We start from the raw sequence: 21542 nt of genomic DNA, 5'->3' as shown, positions 1-21542 counted from the left end.
TATAGATAACAATAAAATTAGCCTCCACTAGAGCCGTATTTGCTCTAGGAGTTGGATTCACTCTTAGGGGTCTGTGAACTCAGAAGTAAAACAGAGCTTCCGCTTTAAATCTAACACCTCTGTAAAGATATATATATATATATATATATAAATAATATATATATATATATATATATATATATATATATATATATATATATATAATATATAAAGGAAATACAACTGGCTTTATGCACGTCTGCTTCCCGTGGTAGTCTTTTGTAGGTAGTGTTCAATGTGGCCAAATAGGATTACTCCATATTTTCAATGTGGCTGTGCCCTATATCTTATCTCCTGTAGGCCGGTCCTCTGTCCTTTGCTCTGGTAGAATTCGGAGATGTAGGTGAGCGCTGTCTTTTAGAAGTGACTTGGTGCCAAACCGCCGGAGGGGATGGCTTTGGAGGAGTCAGCTCCCAATTGGACAATTTCGGTACAGGGATCTCCAGAATTTCGCAGAAACGAGGAAGGTCAGATGCCTCTTTGATCGTGGCTGTGCGACCATTCTTTCTGGCTGAGAGACTAAAGGGGAAGCCCCACCAGTAGAGAATCTTGTTTTCCCTTAGGATGTCTAGGAGAGGCTTGAGCATCCTCCTCTTTTGCAGGGTAATCCAGGCGAGGTCTGGTAAAAGTTGGAGATGATGTCCTTCCTGCTCTATGGTACGCAGTCTCCGTGCTTGTAGCATGATTTCTTCCTTGAGCTTATAATCAGTGACACAGCAAATGATGTCTCTAGGTGTTTGAGACGCATTTTTTGGCCGAAGGGCTCTGTGTGCTCTGTCTAAGCTTATTTTGTGAGATGGTGGAGCTTTCAGAATTTTGTTAAATATGGTTTGTAGGACCATAAATAAATTTTCCTCTCCACTATGCTCAGGAAGACCCCGGACTCTAATGTTATGACGGCGCCCACTATTGTCCAGATCTTCCAGGTGACGTTGATATTCACAGAGGGTGTCATGTTGTGCTGCTACTGTAGATTGCAGGCTAGGTACATAATTTCTTGTGTCATCATGGTCACTCTCTAGAGTTTCCACTCTTTGGGCCACATGTTGAATATCCTGTCTGGCAGCCGAAATTTCTGTTCTGCACACCTCCTTGATTTCCTGTATCATGGATTGCAAATCCTCTTTTGTAGATAATTGTGCCATGTACAACCTCCAGTCCCTCATAGATATACCTTGAGAGTCCTCATCTGGCAAAAGAGGGGTATCTGGGGTGTTGGAGAAAAGAGTGACATGGAGGGGGTAGCAGATAGGCTGAAATCTTCTGCAGGTCTCTGTGTCTGTGAGGAGTCACTGTGTTGTTCCTTGTTTTTTGTATCTTGGATTGTCATGGAGTCAGCTTCCTGCCTTAGCTGTTGTAATGCCTGGCTCCCTGCTGGGACTTGTAGGCCTTCTCCCTCCATGTGTCCTGCCCCCTCCCTCTGCTCTGCTGTGTGTTGCTGGAAGCTGCGTTTTCCTGTGCCCTCCTCCCCCTCTCTGCCCGGAGTCTTCTGCTCATTCAGGGGTGTTAGGGTATGTGCGCACTAGGCGTTTTTTTCACGCTGCATTTTTATGTGCGTTTTTGTCTTAAAAAACGCACCCGCGGCAAAAAAACGCTGCAAAAACGCATGCGTTTTTACCGCGTTTTGGTGCGTTTTTTGCTGTGATTTTGCTCACTGCGTTTTTAATCAGTGAACAATGCCATTAAAGATTGTTGATGAAAAAAAAAAAAAAAGGTCTGATGTCATTTGCTTCTTCAATATGTTCTTCATTGTATGCAGGAGAGCAGACAGCTGCAGAACTAGTGTATGCAGGAGAGCAGACAGCAGCTGCAGAACTACAAGGCTCAGCATCCTCCATCCAAAACTGTATGCAGGAGTTTTTTGCCCAAAAAAAAAAAATGACATGGGCTTCGCTATATTTTTGTATGCTAGCCAGGTACAGCAGGCAGGTACGGGCTGCCCCCAACCCCCAGCTGCCTATTTGTACCCGTCTGGCAATCAAAAATATAGGGAAGCCCCTTTTTTGTTTTATTTCATGAATTTCAAGAAATAATTTAAAAAAAAAATGACGTGGGCTTCGCCCAATTTTTAAGTCCAGCCAGGTACAACTAGGCAGCTGTGGATTGGAATCCGCAGTGCAGGGTGCCCATGCTTTCTGGGCACCCCCGCTGCGAATTGCAGTCTGCAGCCACCCCAGAAAATGGCGCTTTCATAGAAGCGCCATCTTCTGGCGCTGTATCCAACTCTTCCAGATGCCCTGATGTCGGGTAGCTCGCTGGGTAATAATGGGGTTAGGGCTAGCTGTATATTGTCAGCTGGCCCTAAGCCCGAAATTCATGATGTCACGCCAATATTAGACATGGCCACCATGAATTTCTAGTAAAGATAAAAAAAAACACAACACACACAAAAATATTTTTATTAGAAATAAAACAAAACACAATTAGTGACTCCATCTGTATTGAAATAAAGAACCCCCCTCCGCAGTAATCCTGGGTCAAGGGTCCCGCGCCGTCCAATCCGGATCAAATATCATCTGATCGGTTTGCTGGAAGGCAAAGCGATCAGATGATGTGTCAGGTTCAAGGACGTGAATCACATCACACAGCAGCTGATTGTATAAAAGCCGATTATACAATCAGCTGATGCATCAGTAGAAAAAAAAAAAAAAATACTGAGTCACGTTCGTGCTGATTACCGGCAGCTCCTGGAGCGATCGGATGAGAGTTTGATCCTGTCCCATCGCTGCAGGAGCTGCCGGTAATCAGCTGATAAAGTCTCCTGACGGCAGGATCAGCTGATAAGTTAAGCCGTCCGGGCGCTAAAAAGCCGGCGTCACCGCGAGAATTACGATCAGCTGATGCGTCAGGTGACTGCATCAGGTGATCCATCGCCAGGTCCTGCAGGCATCGTACGTGCCCGGGGAGACTGCACACAGCCGGAGCGACGGTACCGGGAGAGGAGCTGGGAGCGGACATGGCACCGGGACCCTGCAGACAGGTGAGTATGACATTTTTTTTCTACTGTTCACTTTTGTTTTTGCCGCTGCCTCCACCTCCCGTCCAGACATGACGCCGCACGGGAGCTGACATGGCACAGGGCGGCTTGTGGAAGCAGCGGTGATGGTACCGGGAGGATTCATGCTTCTGTGTTTACCAACAGAAGGAATCCTCTTCCTTTACACATCACTTTAGTACCCACCCCTTGCGTTTATAGCTGCGTTTTTAGTCCTAAGAAACGCAGTTATATGCGTTTTTCATTGCGTTTTTGAACATCTCATTGAACTCAATGGGTGAAAAACGCAGAGATAATTGACATGCTGCGTTTTTGTGGTCACCACAAAAACGCAGCTACAAAAAAACGCTGTGTGCGGACAGCAAAAATGAAAACTCATAGACATTGCTGGGGAAGCAATGTCACTGCGTTTTCAGCGCAAAAACGCCGCTAAAAACGCCTAGTGCGCACAAGGCCTTATACAGCAGTTATGTCCCAGGTTCCCCTCCTGCTGTGGGGGTCTGGCATCACTCTCCAGAGTTACCAGCCGAGCTGCCGCCGCCATGTTACCTATGTGTGCTTTCCCAGAACCAGGATATAGGAATGCGTCCAGGGGGCCTGGTGTTCAGCGGCTTCTGCTGGGGCTTCCTCACCATCTCTGGAATGTCGGCAGTGAGATTGTAAGTATTTATGGGCCCCAAACGTCGTTCTGACCATGGGGAGAGCTCAGCCAGGTGTCTCACGCCATGAACTTCCGGTCCTGCCCCGCATGCGATCAACTTTTTAACGTTCAATCGCAATCGCACGGAGGTTTCACATGCTACAATGTAACTAACGATGCCGGATGTGCGTCACTTACGACGTGACCACGCCGACACTTTGTTAGATAAATTGTAGTGTGTAAAGCCCGCTTAAGGGCTATTTGACTGAGAAGGAGAGTGATGGGGTGCTACGCCAGATGACCTGGTCTCCACAGTCACCAGACCTGAACCCAATCGAGATGGTTTGGGGTGAGCTGGACCGCAGAGTGAAGGCAAAAGGGCCAACAAGTGCTAAGCATCTCTGGGAACTCCAACTTCAAGACTGTTGGAAAACCATTTCCAGTGACCAACTCTTGAAGCTCATCAAGAGAATGCCAAGAGTGTGCAAAGTAGTAATGGAAGCAAAAGGTGGCTACTCTGAAGAACCTAGAATATAAGACATATTTTCAGCTGTTTCACACTTTAAGTATTTCATTCCACATGTGTTAATTCATAGTTTTGATGCCTTCAATGTGAATCTACAATTTTCAGAGTCCTGAAAAAAAAGAAAACTTTGAATGAGAAGGTGTGTCCAAACGTTTGGTCTGTACTGTATATTATATAATTTTATATATAATATATACACCGTGTATGTGTATATGTATATGTGTGTATGTGTATATGTGTGTATATATATGTGTATATATATATATATATATATATATATATATATATATATATATATATATATATATATATAATATATATATAAATTGCCTTATTCTGTCTGTCTGTCTGTCTGTCTGTCTGTCTTGCTCCAAAATTGTGTCCTTACGGTGACACAAAGCTGATTGGCCGCTGGGCTCGCCATGGCCCCGCCCCCCGCACGGATTGGCCGCTCGCCTCGCCTCGGCTCCGCCCCCCCACGGATTGGTCGCTCGCCTTGGCCTGGCCCCGCCCTCCGCATGGATTGCCCGCTCGCCTCGGCCCTCCGCACGCATCGCCAGACATAACCTTGCGCTGCTGGGATCGTGACGGAGCCAGTGTACGCTGGTAACCATTATACACATAGGGTAACTAAGGTCCCTTGGTTACCCGATGTGTATCATAGTTACCAGTGTACACCGGCTCCGTCACGATCCCAGCAGCGCCAGACATACCCTTGCGATGCTGGGATCGTGACGGAGCCGGTGAACGCTGGTAACCATTATACACATCGGGTAACTAAGGTCCCTTAGTTACCCGATGTGTATCATAGTTACCAGTGTACACCGGCTCCGTCACGATCCCAGCAGCGCCAGACATAACCTTGCGATGCTGGGATCGTGAAGGAGCCGGTGAACGCTGGTAACCATTATACACATCGGGTAACTAAGGTCCCTTAGTTACCCGATGTGTATCATAGTTACCAGCGTACACCGGCTCCCGGTACACATGTGCAGGGAGCCGGCATTATACTCCTCTCCCCCCAGGACTACTCCTCCTATTATAGTCCTCCTATTATACTCCTCTCTGAGTATAATAGGAGAACTATTATAGCATGGGGGATGGAGCACGATGGGGTGCACAGCATGGCGGATGTAGCACGATGGGGGGTGCGCAGCATGGGGGATGTAGCACGATGGGGGGTGCGCAGCATGGGGGATGTAGCACGATGGGGAGTGCGCAGCATGGGGGATGGAGCACGATGGGGGGTGCGCAGCATGGGGGATGGAGCACGATGGGGGGTGCGCAGCATGGGGGATGGAGCACGATGGGGGGTGCGCAGCATGGGGGATGGAGCACGATGGGGGGTGCACACCTCCCCCCAACACACACACACACAACACACCACACACACACTGGAAACCACAAACACCACCCTACACAGACACCCACACACACAACGCCGCACACACACAACACCCAACACACAAACACCGCGGCATACATAAATATACGCACATACCGCACAACACACACATTGCACAAAACATACCTCCCCCCAAAACACACCACACCCACACAAACCGCGCAACACACACACACACAACGCTACAGACACACAGTGCTCCACAAACAACGCAACACACGCAACACACATACAACACCGCTCTCACCCTCCGCCACACCCAGACAACACCCAGAACATGTACAGCGCCCTACACAAACACTTGGTAACTACACACAACAACATCTATATCTATCTATCTATATATATATATATATATATATATATATATATATATATATATATATATATATATATATATATATATATATATATATATATATATATATATATATATATATATATATATATATACTAGAAGGTGGCCCGATTCTACGCATCGGGTATTCTAGAATTTACGTATTGTGTAGTTCATGTATGATTTTTGTTATATATATATATATATATATATATATATATATATATAACAAAAATCATACATGAACTACACAATACGTAAATTCTAGAATACCCGATGCGTAGAATCGGGCCACCTTCTAGTATGTATGTGTGTGTGTATATATATATATACAGTTAGGTCCAGAAATATTTGGACAGTGACACAATTTTCGCGAGTTGGGCTCTGCATGCCACCACATTGGATTTGAAATGAAATCTCTACAACAGAATTCAAGTGCAGATTGTAACGTTTAATTTGAAGGTTTGAACAAAAATATCTGATAGAAATTGTAGGAATTGTACACATTTCTTTACAAACACTCCACATTTTAGGAGGTCAAAAGTAATTGGACAAATAAACCAAACCCAAACAAAATATTTTTATTTTCAATATTTTGTTGCGAATCCTTTGGAGGCAATCACTGCCTTAAGTCTGGAACCCATGGACATCACCAAACGCTGAGTTTCCTCCTTCTTATGCTTTGCCAGACCTTTACAGCCGCAGCCTTCAGGTCTTGCTTGTTTGTGGGTCTTTCCGTCTTAAGTCTGGATTTGAGCAAGTGAAATGCATGCTCAATTGGGTTAAGATCTGGTGATTGACTTGGCCATTGCAGAATGTTCCACTTTTTTGCACTCATGAACTCCTGGGTAGCTTTGGCTGTATGCTTGGGGTCATTGTCCATCTGTACTATGAAGCGCCGTCCGATCAACTTTGCGGCATTTGGCTGAATCTGGGCTGAAAGTATATCCCGGTACACTTCAGAATTCATCCGGCTACTCTTGTCTGCTGTTATGTCATCAATAAACACAAGTGACCCAGTGCCATTGAAAGCCATGCATGCCCATGCCATCACGTTGCCTCCACCATGTTTTACAGAGGATGTGGTGTGCCTTGGATCATGTGCCGTTCCCTTTCTTCTCCAAACTTTCTTCTTCCCATCATTATGGTACAGGTTGATCTTTGTCTCATCTGTCCATAGAATACTTTTCCAGAACTGAGCTGGCTTCATGAGGTGTTTTTCAGCAAATTTAACTCTGGCCTGTCTATTTTTGGAATTGATGAATGGCTTGCATCTAGATGTGAACCCTTTGTATTTACTTTCATGGAGTCTTCTCTTTACTGTTGACTTAGAGACAGATACACTTACTTCACTGAGAGTGTTCTGGACTTCACTTGATGTTGTGAACGGGTTCTTCTTCACCAAACAAAGTATGCGGCGATCATCCACCACTGTTGTCATCCGTGGATGCCCAGGCCTTTTTGAGTTCCCAAGCTCACCAGTCAATTCCTTTTTTCTCAGAATGTACCCGACTGTTGATTTTGCTACTCCAAGCATGTCTGCTATCTCTCTGATGGATTTTTTCTTTTTTTTCAGCCTCAGGATGTTCTGCTTCACCTCAATTGAGAGTTCCTTAGACCGCATGTTGTCTGGTCACAGCAACAGCTTCCAAATGCAAAACCACACACCTGTAATAAACCCCAGACCTTTTAACTACTTCATTGATTACAGGTTAACGAGGGAGACGCCTTCAGAGTTAATTGCAGCCCTTAGAGTCCCTTGTCCAATTACTTTTGGTCCCTTGAAAAAGAGGAGGCTATGCATTACAGAGCTATGATTCCTAAACCCTTTCTCTGATTTGGATGTGAAAACTCTCATATTGCAGCTGGGAGTGTGCACTTTCAGCCCATATTATATATATAATTGTATTTCTGAACATGTTTTTGTAAACAGCTAAAATAACAAAACTTGTGTCACTGTCCAAATATTTCTGGACCTAACTGTATATATATATGAGGGGCTGGGGCATGGACAGTACGGCCGGGCATGGACAGGACTGAGGGAGCACAGACATCACCATGAGTGGCACACAGCACTGGGTTGGTGGCACACAGTAATAGGGGCGTTCACAGAGGCAGGAGGCTCACAGCAGCAGGAGGCTCACAGCAGGGTGTGGCAGGAGGCTCACTGCATGGTGAGGCAGAAGCGCTTACCTGGTGCCTGTGCGTCCTCTTTTTTTCGTGCGGCCCCGGTGATGACGGATGTCAGTGCGATGCTGAGGAACTCCTCCGCCTCAGTCCTGGCACTGCACCGTTCAAATGTATGCGTGCCTGAAAGACGCGCGTACATTTGAATGAGAGGTGAAGTGTGCAGGTCCTGCGTGCACCTCATTTTGTGCAGGCCTGAGGACTCCCACAGTGCAAGGACCTTTGGTGAGTCACATGACTGATGTCACCACAGGTCATTCTGCAACCGCGGAAACTGCAGAGATCGCACAGAATTTGTGCGATCACTGCAGTTTATGATGGAAAGGCTGGGGGCCCATCAGAGCATGGGGGCCCAGTCTGCCCGCTCTAACGCTGGCTCTGAAAAACACCTTTGCCCAGCCCACAGTAGCAAGCCTGCCGTACAATATAAACCATGGGGGCGCACTGGAGGATTCCCCGGTGGGCCAATCCGACACTGCTCTCCGTTGCTACATGTTTGTGGGTAGCTGGGCTGCTCTTTTATTTTTCCGCCCACATGCCATATGAAGGATTGTTTTTTTTTAAAGACGACTCATAGTTTTTCATTTTACCATAAAATGTGCTGGAAATTAAGTAAAAACTCAAAGTATGGTGAGATTGTGAAAAAATAGTTGGTGCAGACTACATCCGATCACACTGTTCTTACCCCCAGTGTGAGACGATCACACTGTAGGCGGCTCACACCGGGCTGAGCACCGAGCGTACCCGAGCACAGCGATACTCACGAGAGTGGCTTACATACGTAAAGCATCCGATCTCCGCACCTTCTTGGAAAAGTCTGAGTTTGTACCGAACACTGAACTTCAGGTTCACTCATCTCTAGTGGTGAATAAAAATCACTTTTGTTAAAAAAATCAGTTTGTGTCGCCCTTTTCCGACTCCAGTAACATTATTCTTTTTGCTTCGATGGAGTTGAGTGAAGACTTGTTATTTGCTTGATGAGCTGACATTTTCGTTGATACCATTCTAGGTGCAATATGGATAATTCATCACTTTTCATTGTATTTATATTGCTATAAAAATAATGAGCAGTAATTTACATATTGGCTCATCTCCCCCCCATTCAGGTCCTTATAATATCGGATCCTCTCAGTGGAGATCTTCTATATAAGAGAATTCTCCTGATTGCCCGTGAAGGATGGATATGGACATGGAGAAGATGGCGGAGAGGATATTACACCTCACCCTAGAGATCCTCTTCCGGCTTACTGGAGAGGTGAGAGATTCTGATGATTTCACATTACATCATTCTTATCTATGGGAATAATAGATGGACAGAACTAGAGAGGTGAGGACTCTGGAAATGTCTGGAGTGAGATTTATTACTGTGTCTCTCCATAACCAGGATTACACAGTAGTGAAGAAGACCTCTAGTGAGCGCTGTCAGGCCCCTGTGTCTGAGGGATGGGGAAGACCCCTGAGCCCAATCACGGGGCCTCCACCTCACCACCCGATACATGAGGACATCAATGACCAGAAGATCCTAGAACTCACCTACAAGATGATTGAGCTGCTGACTGGAGAGGTGACACTGCTGGGAATGCTGGGACATTATACAGTAACGCTATGAAGGGATCGGGGGTGACGGTATCATTGTATGTGTCAGGTTCCTATAAGGTGTCAGGACGTCACCGTCTATTTCTCCATGGAGGAGTGGGAGTATTTAGAAGGACACAAAGATCTGTACAAGGACGTCATGATGGAGGATCCCCAGCCCCTCACATCACCAGGTAATAGACAGGACTAAATACACATGGCCTATAATTATCTGTATGTAAGGAATTAATTCAGTCCCTGTATGTGTCTCCTCCAGTTCTATCGAGTAAGAGGACAACACCAGAGAGATGTCCCCGTCCTCTTCTCCCACAGAATTGTAAACAAGAAGACCCCGATGTTCCTCAGGATGTGTTTCCTCCAGCTCTATCCTGTAAGAGATATCTACTCATGTACTTTCTGCACTAATTTTGTGTTTACATTTTTAGACTTTCTGTTCTGGATTTTTTACAGCTGTATTTTCTTTGCTTCTGCTTCTTCTGCTGTTTGTTTCTAGTCCCTTCTCTATGTTATTATGATGGCAACTCAAAGACCTGCAGAGGGTCATGAAAACTGTAATTCCCAGAAAATAAGACCTACTCCAAAAATAAGCCCTAGTCACAGTCAGGGCCAGGGTTGGGAGGCGTCAAACTGCGCAATTTGTGAGGAACCCCACTCTCTTAGGGTCCACATCAGTTGTTTTCTAAAGTAGATTGTTTAAGGATCTTTAATGACTTCAAAGTCATGTGACATGATGTAACCAAAGGTCTTTTAATTGCAGGAGTCTAAATGAGCTGAGCAGAAGAAAGGCTGGCATGCAGGACTGGCATTAGGGGAAAGGGAGGGTAAACTTGCAATTTCACAGGACTCACATTCTCCAAGGGGCCCCAGTGTTTATATGCCAATTATAGGACTGCTTAAAAACCTTAAGGAGAATAGTGTTCCCCCGTGGTCCCCACATAGCTTTCTCATGAGCCAGATCAGACACCCCCATACTTTGCACTGACGAGGGGCAAGCACCCCGAAACACCGTGTCTGCAAATTGGGATTCTGATCTGGCTTATATATCCTGAGTCATATTGCAAAGGATTGTTGAAAATCCACTTGTGACTTTTAGGATCGCTACTTCCAATAGGTGGCGCTGTGCTAGAGTTTGTCTCCTTTACTGGAGAGACAATTTGAATATTTCCCAGAGGGGCATTGCAGCTATAAGTCCCCTTACCTGGCAGCCAGACTGGCTTGCAAAGTCTCCTTAAGGAGAATAGTGTTCCCCCGTGGTCCCCACATAGCTTTCTCATGAGCCAGATCAGACACCCCCATACTTTGCACTGACGAGGGGCAAGCACCCCGAAACACCGTGTCTGCAAATTGGGATTCTGATCTGGCTTATATATCCTGAGTCATATTGCAAAGGATTGTTGAAAATCCACTTGTGACTTTTAGGATCGCTACTTCCAATAGGTGGCGCTGTGCTAGAGTTTGTCTCCTTTACTGGAGAGACAATTTGAATATTTCCCAGAGGGGCATTGCAGCTATAAGTCCCCTTACCTGGCAGCCAGACTGGCTTGCAAAGTCTCCTTAAGGAGAATAGTGTTCCCCCGTGGTCCCCACATAGCTTTCTCATGAGCCAGATCAGACACCCCCATACTTTGCACTGACGAGGGGCAAGCACCCCGAAACACCGTGTCTGCAAATTGGGATTCTGATCTGGCTTATATATCCTGAGTCATATTGCAAAGGATTGTTGAAAATCCACTTGTGACTTTTAGGATCGCTACTTCCAATAGGTGGCGCTGTGCTAGAGTTTGTCTCCTTTACTGGAGAGACAATTTGAATATTTCCCAGAGGGGCATTGCAGCTATAAGTCCCCTTACCTGGCAGCCAGACTGGCTTGCAAAGTCTCCTTAAGGAGAATAGTGTTCCCCCGTGGTCCCCACATAGCTTTCTCATGAGCCAGATCAGACACCCCCATACTTTGCACTGACGAGGGGCAAGCACCCCGAAACACCGTGTCTGCAAATTGGGATTCTGATCTGGCTTATATATCCTGAGTCATATTGCAAAGGATTGTTGAAAATCCACTTGTGACTTTTAGGATCGCTACTTCCAATAGGTGGCGCTGTGCTAGAGTTTGTCTCCTTTACTGGAGAGACAATTTGAATATTTCCCAGAGGGGCATTGCAGCTATAAGTCCCCTTACCTGGCAGCCAGACTGGCTTGCAAAGTCTCCTTAAGGAGAATAGTGTTCCCCCGTGGTCCCCACATAGCTTTCTCATGAGCCAGATCAGACACCCCCATACTTTGCACTGACGAGGGGCAAGCACCCCGAAACACCGTGTCTGCAAATTGGGATTCTGATCTGGCTTATATATCCTGAGTCATATTGCAAAGGATTGTTGAAAATCCACTTGTGACTTTTAGGATCGCTACTTCCAATAGGTGGCGCTGTGCTAGAGTTTGTCTCCTTTACTGGAGAGACAATTTGAATATTTCCCAGAGGGGCATTGCAGCTATAAGTCCCCTTACCTGGCAGCCAGACTGGCTTGCAAAGTCTCCTTAAGGAGAATAGTGTTCCCCCGTGGTCCCCACATAGCTTTCTCATGAGCCAGATCAGACACCCCCATACTTTGCACTGACGAGGGGCAAGCACCCCGAAACACCGTGTCTGCAAATTGGGATTCTGATCTGGCTTATATATCCTGAGTCATATTGCAAAGGATTGTTGAAAATCCACTTGTGACTTTTAGGATCGCTACTTCCAATAGGTGGCGCTGTGCTAGAGTTTGTCTCCTTTACTGGAGAGACAATTTGAATATTTCCCAGAGGGGCATTGCAGCTATAAGTCCCCTTACCTGGCAGCCAGACTGGCTTGCAAAGTCTCCTTAAGGAGAATAGTGTTCCCCCGTGGTCCCCACATAGCTTTCTCATGAGCCAGATCAGACACCCCCATACTTTGCACTGACGAGGGGCAAGCACCCCGAAACACCGTGTCTGCAAATTGGGATTCTGATCTGGCTTATATATCCTGAGTCATATTGCAAAGGATTGTTGAAAATCCACTTGTGACTTTTAGGATCGCTACTTCCAATAGGTGGCGCTGTGCTAGAGTTTGTCTCCTTTACTGGAGAGACAATTTAAAAACCTTTGTGACATCATGTTATGTGACCAACGGTCTCAATTGCAGGAGTCTAAGGGGTACTTTGCACGCTGCGACATCGCAGGCCGATGCTGCGATGCCGAGCGCGATAGTACCCGCCCCGGTCGCAGCAGCGATTTCCTTGTGATAGCTGCCGTAGCGAACATTATCGCTACGGCAGCTTCACATGGACTCACCTGTCCTGCGACCGTCGCTCTGGCCGGCGACCCGCCTCCTTGTTAAGGGGGCGGGTCGTGCGGCGTCATAGCGACGTCACACGGCCAATCGGAGCGGAGGGGCGGAGATGAGTGGGATGTAAACATCCCGCCCATCTCCTTCCTTCCGCATATCCTACGGAAGCCGCGGTGACGCCAGTAGGAGATGTTCCTCGCTCCTGCGACTTCACACACAGCGATGTGTGCTGCCGCAGGAGTGAGGAACAACATCGGACTGTCGCGTCAGCATAATCATGGATTACGCCGACGCTGCACTGATGATACGATTACGACGCTTTTGCGCTCGTTAATCGTATCATCGAGCCTTTACACACTACGATGTCGCATGCGATGCTGGAAGTGCGTCATTTTCAATTTGACCCCACCGACATCGCACCTGCTATATCGTAGTGTGCAAAGTGCCCCTAAGGCTGAAGAGGAGACAGGCTGGTGTGTGTGTGTGTGTTTGTGTGTGTGTGTGTGTGTTCATGCCAATTTCAACCATATTTGCCTAATTGGGCAGAGCTTGGCCAAAAGAAGGGTGTGATGCCACCGCTTCTCTAATTTGTAACAAACTGCGGCATTCCTTATGCCAGAAATCTCATTCCAGTTCCTGATGTTATTTTTCAGTGTACATCGCCGGTCTTGATGAATTGAGCCCAAATGTTTATCTGCACAGACAGCAAGACCCTGCTACCTGCTTTGATTACAAAGCCTAAGAATAGGCCATCAACGTCATAGTCCTGCACATTCCTGTTAAATTTCCAGCATCTTTCTTAAACAATTTTATTTTCGTCTTGCAAAAAAAGCCTCTTTGAAATTGCCTATGTTGTGGATCAGTGTCACAGAGATGTTTGCAGGTTATTCAACTGTCAAGGCGGTGTCAGGATCTGTGGAAACTACTCTCTGCCTACTAACTTCTCTGATGTCTGTGAGCAGTGCAGGGAGACACAGGCATCAAACCACAGACTTAGCCAAGCTAGCAAGAGTTAGAGGTACTTTGCACGCTGCGACATCGCTAGCCGATGCTAGCGATGCCGAGCGTGATAGTGCCTGCCCCCATCACACATGCGATATCTTGTGATACCTGCCGAACATTATCGTTACGGCAGCTTCACACGGACTTACCCTGCCCTGCGACGTCGCTCTGGCCAGCGACCCGCCTCCTTCCTAAGGGGGCGGGCCGTGCGGCGTCACAGTGACGTCACACGGCAGGCGGCCTATAGAAGCGGAGGGGCGGAGATGAGCGGGACGTAAACATCCCGCCCACCTCCTTCCTTCCGCATAGCCGGTGGAGGCAGGTAAGGAGATGTTTCTCGCTCCGGCGGCTTCACACACAGCGATGTGTGCTGCCGCAGGAACGAGGAACAACATCGTATCTCCTATTGGTGCGACATTATGAAAATGACCGACGCTACACAGTTCACCGATTTACGACGCTTTTGCGATCGTTTATGGGTGCATCTAGGCTTTACACGTTGCGACGTCGTTACCGGCGCCGGATGTGCACCACTTTCGATTTGACCCCGACGATATTGCAGTAGCGATGTCGCTACGTGCAAAGTACCCCTTAATCTTTGCTGGGCTGCTAGTTAGTGTCTTTGATCCCATGCTGCGGGAAGCCAGTATCATTCTCTGCCCTCCTATATATGCTGGCTGGGCTATTCCATTAATGCCAGATATAGTTTACCTATACTGGTCTGGTGAGGTGTTGTGAAACAGACTTACGGGTGTTTGTTGTGCATTAGTGCTGTGAACGGTTGTAGTGTTAACCCTTGTTGTACTTTTGTTTCTACTGTCCTGCTCTTGCTTTTCTCCTTAGTCTCTCACTGTTTATTTCTGTGAGTTTGCAGTGTGTCTGAGTTTTAGTTTTCCCGTCTGTCTTAATTCTTAATCTATATTTCCATCATACTCTTTCCCTTTCCTTCCCTGGAGGATCACAGATTAGATCTAGTCAGGAGGATAGTAAGGTACGGGACAAGGGCATCTCCACCTTCAGGGGTAATCCAGAGATTAGGGATAGCCTAGGGTCTCCTAGCGTGAGGGACAGTATAGGAGCCCACTGTCCCTTGTTATCTTGCTGTCACATTGTGACAATCAATCAGATTATTTACTGTAGCACATTCCAGAGAACTGGTGCTACTGGAGAGATATCTTGGAGACAGGAATGGAAGGTCTGAATTAACAAAAATGTAACTCTATAGGCCCCGTTATACGCTGCGATATATCGCTAGCGATCGTCTCCGCCCCCGTCGTTTGTGCGTCACGGGCAAATCGCTGCCCGTGGCGCACAAAATCGTTAGGAGCCGTCACACGGACTTACCTGCTTAGCGACGTTGCTGTTGCCGGCGTACCGCCTTCTTTCTAAGGGGGTGGTTCTTGCGGCGTCACAGCGGCGTCAGTAAGCGGCCGCCCAATAAAAGCGGAGGGGCGGAGATGAGCGGGACGTAACATCCCGCCCACCTCCTTCCTTCCACATTGCCTGCGGCCGGAGGTAAGTTGTAGGTCGTCGTTCCCGAGGTGTTACACGTAGCGATGTGTACTGCCTCGAGAACGACGAACAACCTGCGTGCTCAAAAATCAACGATTTTTCAAAAAGGAACAACGTGTCAACGATGGACAATAAAGGTGAGTATTTTCCATCGTTAAGAGTCGTTCCTTGCTGTCACACGCAACGACGTCGCTAACGATGCTGGATGTGCGTCACGGAATCCGTGACCCCCGCGATATATCGTTAGATCCGTCGTTGCATGTAACGGGGCCTTTAGATCTCAAAATTGGAAAACAGATTCAGAATATTTTTTTCCCTAATTTAATTTCTGATGTTTTGGTTTAAAAAAAATAAATGTACTTTCAAGATAATATCATTAAAAACTAATAACATTGTGTTTATTTTTAGCAGATGACTGTATTGGGAGTTCAGATGGACCTCTAATATATTCAGAATTTAAAACAGACGATGAAAGTATCACACATGATACATATGAAGAGCATGCTGTTGTCCCAGATATACCTCTAGTCCTTCCTCAGAAAGCTCTATCATCTGATCTTTTCAAACAAGTTCAAAATTCCGATCATCAAAAAACTCACACTGGGGAGAAGCCATTTTCATGTCAAGAATGTGGGAAATGTTTTATTCAGAAATCACACTTTGTTAGGCATCAGAAAGGTCATATAGGGGTGAAGCCATTTTCATGTACAGAGTGTGGAAAATGTTTTAATTGGAAATTCGAACTTGTTGTGCATCAAAGATATCACACCGGAGAGAAGCCATATTCATGTTCAGAGTGTGGAAAATGTTTTTTTCGGAAATCAAATCTTGTTTTGCATCAAAGATCTCACACAGGGGAATTGCCATATTCATGTTCAGAATGTGGGAAATGTTTTATTCAGAAATCACATCTTGTTAGTCATCAAAGATCTCACACAGGGGAGAAGCCATTTTCATGTTTAGAATGTGGGAAATGTTTTATACAGAAATCAGCTCTTGTTAGTCATCAAAGATCTCATACAGGGGAGAAGCCATTTTCATGCTTGGAATGTGGTAAATGTTTCACTAGGAAATCAACTCTTGTTGACCATGGAAAGTTTCACACAGGGGATAAACCATTTTTATGTTCTGAATTTGGAATTTTTCATGTTGTGAATATTTGAAATGTTTAACTGGTAAATCAATTCTTTTCGACCATGAGACAACCCACACAGTAGAGGAGCCATTCTTGCATTCTGAATTTGGCAAATGTTTTTATCATTAATCAGGTCAGGTCAGATGAGTCACATTGGAGAAGGCATCATGATGTACCATGAGTCAAAGGGAATTATCAAAATATCAATTGCTCAAGTAAAGCCTGCTTTACACGATACGACCGATCGATCGTACCCGCCCCCGTCATTTTTGCGTCACAGGCAATTAGTTGATCCCCATCCTGGTATATATGGCTCTCATCCTGGTATATATGGCAATCATCCTGGTATATAAGGCCCTCATCCTGGGCTCATCCTTGCTCATCCTGGTATATATGATCCCCATCCTGGGCCCATTCTGGAATATATGTCTTTTATCCTCTTATATATGATCCCCTTCTTGGTATTTACAGGTGAAAATGGGCCCCTTACCTCTTGGGGTGCAGGTTGCATCGATGATATATCTGGTTCTGCTGTCATACTGGTATATATGTCCCTCCTCAAGCTGCAGACATAAAAAAAATGATTATACTCACCATCCCTCTGCTCCCCCAGTGTGCGGTGTTCTCTTTGATGCCGGGAATTGAATTCAGTTATGTAAGCGGCGCATCGCATGATGTCACTGCCATGCACCTGCAGTTACATGCGGACATCAGCTGCCGAAATATTCACTTCCAGTACCAAAACTTTTAGAAGTGTTCCTAATATCCTCTCAAAGGAACTTCCAGATTGTGAGATCAGCGGTCACTCTCGCAGTGAAAGAGTGAGCTCTACGACACCAGTGCTGCAGCATCCTTCTTAAGGCCGCTTTACATGCAGCGATGTCTTTGGGGTCACGGAATTCGTGATGCACATCCGCCCGCGTTAGCGATGTCGTTGCGTGTGACACCTACGTGCGATCGGAAAACGTCGCAAAATCGTTCAAAATTGCAAACCGTTGACATGCTTTCCTATTCCCAATTATCATTGCTACTGTAGGTACGATGTTCGTCGTTTCTGCGGCAGCACACTACGCTATGTGTGACCCTGCAGGAACGAGGAACCTCACCTCACCTGCGTCCCGCCGGCAATGAGGAAGGAAGCTTCTATTGGGCGGCTGCTTAGTGACGTCGCTGTGATGCCGAACAAATCGCCTCCTTAGAAAGGAGGTGGTTCGCCGGTCACAGCGACGTCGCTAGGCAGGTAAGTAGTGTGGCGGGGCCAAGCGATGTTGTGCGCCACGGGCAGCGATTTGCCCGTGACGCACAACCGATGGGGACGGGTACGCACGCTAGCGATATCGATACAGATATCGCAGCGTGTAAAGCACCCTTTAAGCAGTTCAGTAAAATCTTAAAAAGTATGTGATAAAATGACTCCAAGCAACCTTCTTCACGGATTATATCTTGCTTTTCCTCTGTGACCCAATAAATCAAATCCTGTTGATCTTAAATAACCTACGCGCATTTGGGGACTGCTCGGGTTTTAAAATTAACACAACTAAGTGTGAGCTGCTCTATCTGGGGAAATCACAACAGCACCAAGCCTATGTTTTTGAGGGCATCTCAATAGCCAAGTCATTCATAACCTACCTAGGAGTTAAAATCGGACGGGTCCCCAGAACTTTGTATTGCCTAAACTTTCCACCCCTGCTAAACCGCATAGCAGAAGATCTGAAAAGATGGAAGGAGCTTCCATTAAACATAATAAGCAGAGTGCATCTGATCAAGATGATGTCGGTTTCCAAATTAATGTACCACATCCAAACTCTCCCCCTCCTCTTAAAACACAAGGATGTCGCGTTTCTAAACAAAACATTCTCGCATTTTATCTGGAGAGGGAAACGGCCGCATATTGGCTTAAAGAAACTGATGGCTACTAAAGATAATGGAGGCCTATAATATAGATTCACTTTGCTGGATCCTCTTCCCCTCCTCTTCCCCTTACGGTCGGGGTTCCTCAGGGTTCAGTCCTTGGCCCCCTCCTTTTCTCTCTATACACAGCCCCTATTGGACAAACCATCAGCAAATTTGGTTTCCAGTACCATCTCTATGCTGATGACACCCAACTGTACACATCTGCTCCTGACATCACCCCTGCACTATTACAACATACAACCAATTGTCTGTCCGCTGTCTCCAACATCATGTCCTCCCTCTATCTAAAACTGAACTTCTCCTGTTTCCTCCCTCTCCTAACCTGAAACCCAATATTACCATTTCTGTGTTGGGTTCTATCATTACGCCCCAGCAGCACACCCGCTGTCTCGGGGTTATATTTGACTCCGATCTCTCCTTCACTCCCCACATTCATTCACTTGCTCGTTCTTGTCAATTCCACCTCAAAAACATCGAGAATTTGACCTTTTCTTACTGTTGACTCTGCAAAAACTCTTACTGTCGCTCTCATTCATTCTCGCCTGCATTATTGTAATTCTTTACTAATTGGTATCCCTGTTACTAAACTCTCCCCTCTCCAATCCATTCTGAATGCTGCAGCCAGGGTCATTTTCCTCTGCAACTGCTTCACTGATGCTTCTGTTCTTTGCCAGTCATTGCACTGGTTGCCCATCCGCTACAGAATCCAATATAAACTTATCACTCTCACTCACAAAGCTCTCCATGGTTCTGCACCACCGTACATCTCCTCCCTCATCTCTGTCTATCACCCCACCCGAGCCCTCCGCTCTGCTAATGACCTAAGACTGACTTCCTCAACAATTTGAACCTCCCACTCCCGTCTTCAAGATTTCTCACGAGCTGCGCCTATGCTCTGGAACACACTACCAAGAACAATCCGATTAATTCCCAACATCCACACCTTTAAGCGGGCCCTAAAAACGCATTTCTTTAGACTAGCCTATCACTTCACTGCTCTGCTCTAGTTCCTTTCTGCCCTTCCTAAAAAATGTACTTCCAATTCTTGTCCCCTGTACCTGTATAAATTCTGGCCGACGACAAGTTCATACAGCTGGTTTTTAATCCCCTATTAAATCGATGGCTGGACCATATATAACAAGCTTTTCTCCCCCCATTCACCTTTTGTGCCTCCCCTATTTCCTCATAGACTGTGAGCTTGCGAGCAGGGCCTTCACTCCTCCTGGTATCTTAATTTTGTTATTTTGTATTGTCTCATATTATCTGTACATGTCCCCTCTGAATTGTAAAGTGCTGCGGAATATGTTGGCGCTATAGAAATAAAACTTATTATTATTATAGATTGCTTGAGTAGATACTTGATGGACTGGATCCATAGCTCTGGACAAAATGTGGCAATAGGCCTAGAAAAGGACTATGCTCTACCCTGGGACCATACGGCACTGTTGCATTCACGGCAGGCTAAATTGCCCCTCAACCTCAGACACTCGTCCTTGCTTAGAGACACGATAGCAACGTGGAAGATATTAAGGAAATATTACAAACTCTCATATAGAATTTCAAAATTTGAGTTGACAACAAACAGGAGCGGAGAATGAAAGGTGTCTGTAATATGGTGACCAGAAAAATGCCAACAGGAAAATTGCCCACAGGAAAAATGCCCACATGAATATTGCCCATAGGAAAAATGCCCACAGGAAAATTGCCCACATGGAAAATTGCCCACACGGAAAATTGCCCACACGGAAAATTGCCCACATAGAAAGTTGCCCACACGGAAAATTGCCCACACGGAAAATTGCCCACATGGAAAATTGCCCACACAGAAAATTGCCAATTGCAGCATCAGAAAGTTTCAGATCTATGATATTTGAGGTGCAAGGTGAGGATGTTCACATGATATGTGAAAAATGTCCACAGAAAATTGCCAACAGACATAAATGCCCACTAGGATTGGGGACCATGTAACTCAGGATGGGAACATATATACCAGGATGGAGACAACGTGGACCATATATTGGGTCATTCACCAGGATGATGGGCATATATACCAGGACGGAGGACATTACTACATAATGAAGGGGGAGGGGAGGCAGTTCATAAGTCTTGATAGAAGTTAGAACACTACAAGGGCCCGTACATGTGTGAGTAGGGGGGGGGGGGGGGGCAGGTCCAAATTTCACACTGGGGCCCATTGGACTATAGTCACCACTGCAAAAACATGTCATACATTCCCAGCACGAACACAAGGTGGTACAAGCGACAAAGTCTCACCTCTCTGCTGTGCCTTTGGGGCTTTCAGGACCAGCTATGGCTACTTTCACAATTGCGTTGTTTGGCATCCGTCACAATGCGTTGTGTGACGCATGTGACGCATGCGTTGTAAATAATGTGATAATAAAGGCAACAGATTCCTGTGAAATAACACGTTGCGTTAGTTTTCTTTAGCCGAGAGAGAGCCCCCATCACCACATCACATGCAGGCACTACCGCCCCCATCATCACCGCACACACCCCGGCACTACCGCCCCCATCATCATCGCACACACACAGGCACTACCGCCCTCATCATCACCGCACACACACAGGCACTACCGCCCTCATCATCACCGCACACACGCAGGCACTACCGCTCCCATCATCACCGCACACACACAGGCACTACCGCCCCCATCATCACCGCACACACCCTGGCACTAATGCACCCACCCTGGCACTACCGCCCCCATCATCACCGCACACACGCAGGCACTAACGCACCCATCATCACTGCACACACCCCGGCACTATCACCCCCATCATCACCGCCGCACACCCCGGCACTACCGCACCCATCATCACCGCACACACTGGCACTACCGCCCCCATCATCATCGCACACACGCAGGTACTACCGCCCCCATCATTAATGCACACACCAGCACTACCTCAGTGACATCCCCGCTGACAG

At 46.5% G+C, this 21542-nt stretch overlaps 1 protein-coding gene across 1 annotated transcript in view; it reads left to right on the top strand.

Moving 5' to 3' along the window:
* The window catches only part of LOC142313140 (uncharacterized), a 137760-nt gene that overhangs the window by 53319 nt on the left and 62899 nt on the right, over window positions 1–21542 (top strand). Inside the window, exons 8-14 of the mRNA XM_075352127.1 lie at window positions 340–506; window positions 911–965; window positions 9307–9384; window positions 9514–9693; window positions 9775–9898; window positions 9982–10095; window positions 15952–16639. Of these exons, the coding sequence (XP_075208242.1) occupies window positions 340–506; window positions 911–965; window positions 9307–9384; window positions 9514–9693; window positions 9775–9898; window positions 9982–10095; window positions 15952–16639 (1406 nt within the window). The remainder of the gene's footprint in view (window positions 1–339; window positions 507–910; window positions 966–9306; window positions 9385–9513; window positions 9694–9774; window positions 9899–9981; window positions 10096–15951; window positions 16640–21542) is intronic.

This window comes from Anomaloglossus baeobatrachus, chromosome 5 (assembly GCF_048569485.1).
Source record: "Anomaloglossus baeobatrachus isolate aAnoBae1 chromosome 5, aAnoBae1.hap1, whole genome shotgun sequence".
In the NCBI taxonomy this organism is placed as follows: Eukaryota; Metazoa; Chordata; class Amphibia; order Anura; family Aromobatidae; genus Anomaloglossus; species Anomaloglossus baeobatrachus.
The sequence above is the reverse complement of the archived record's forward strand: the minus strand, read 5'-3'. Positions and strand labels throughout refer to the sequence as shown.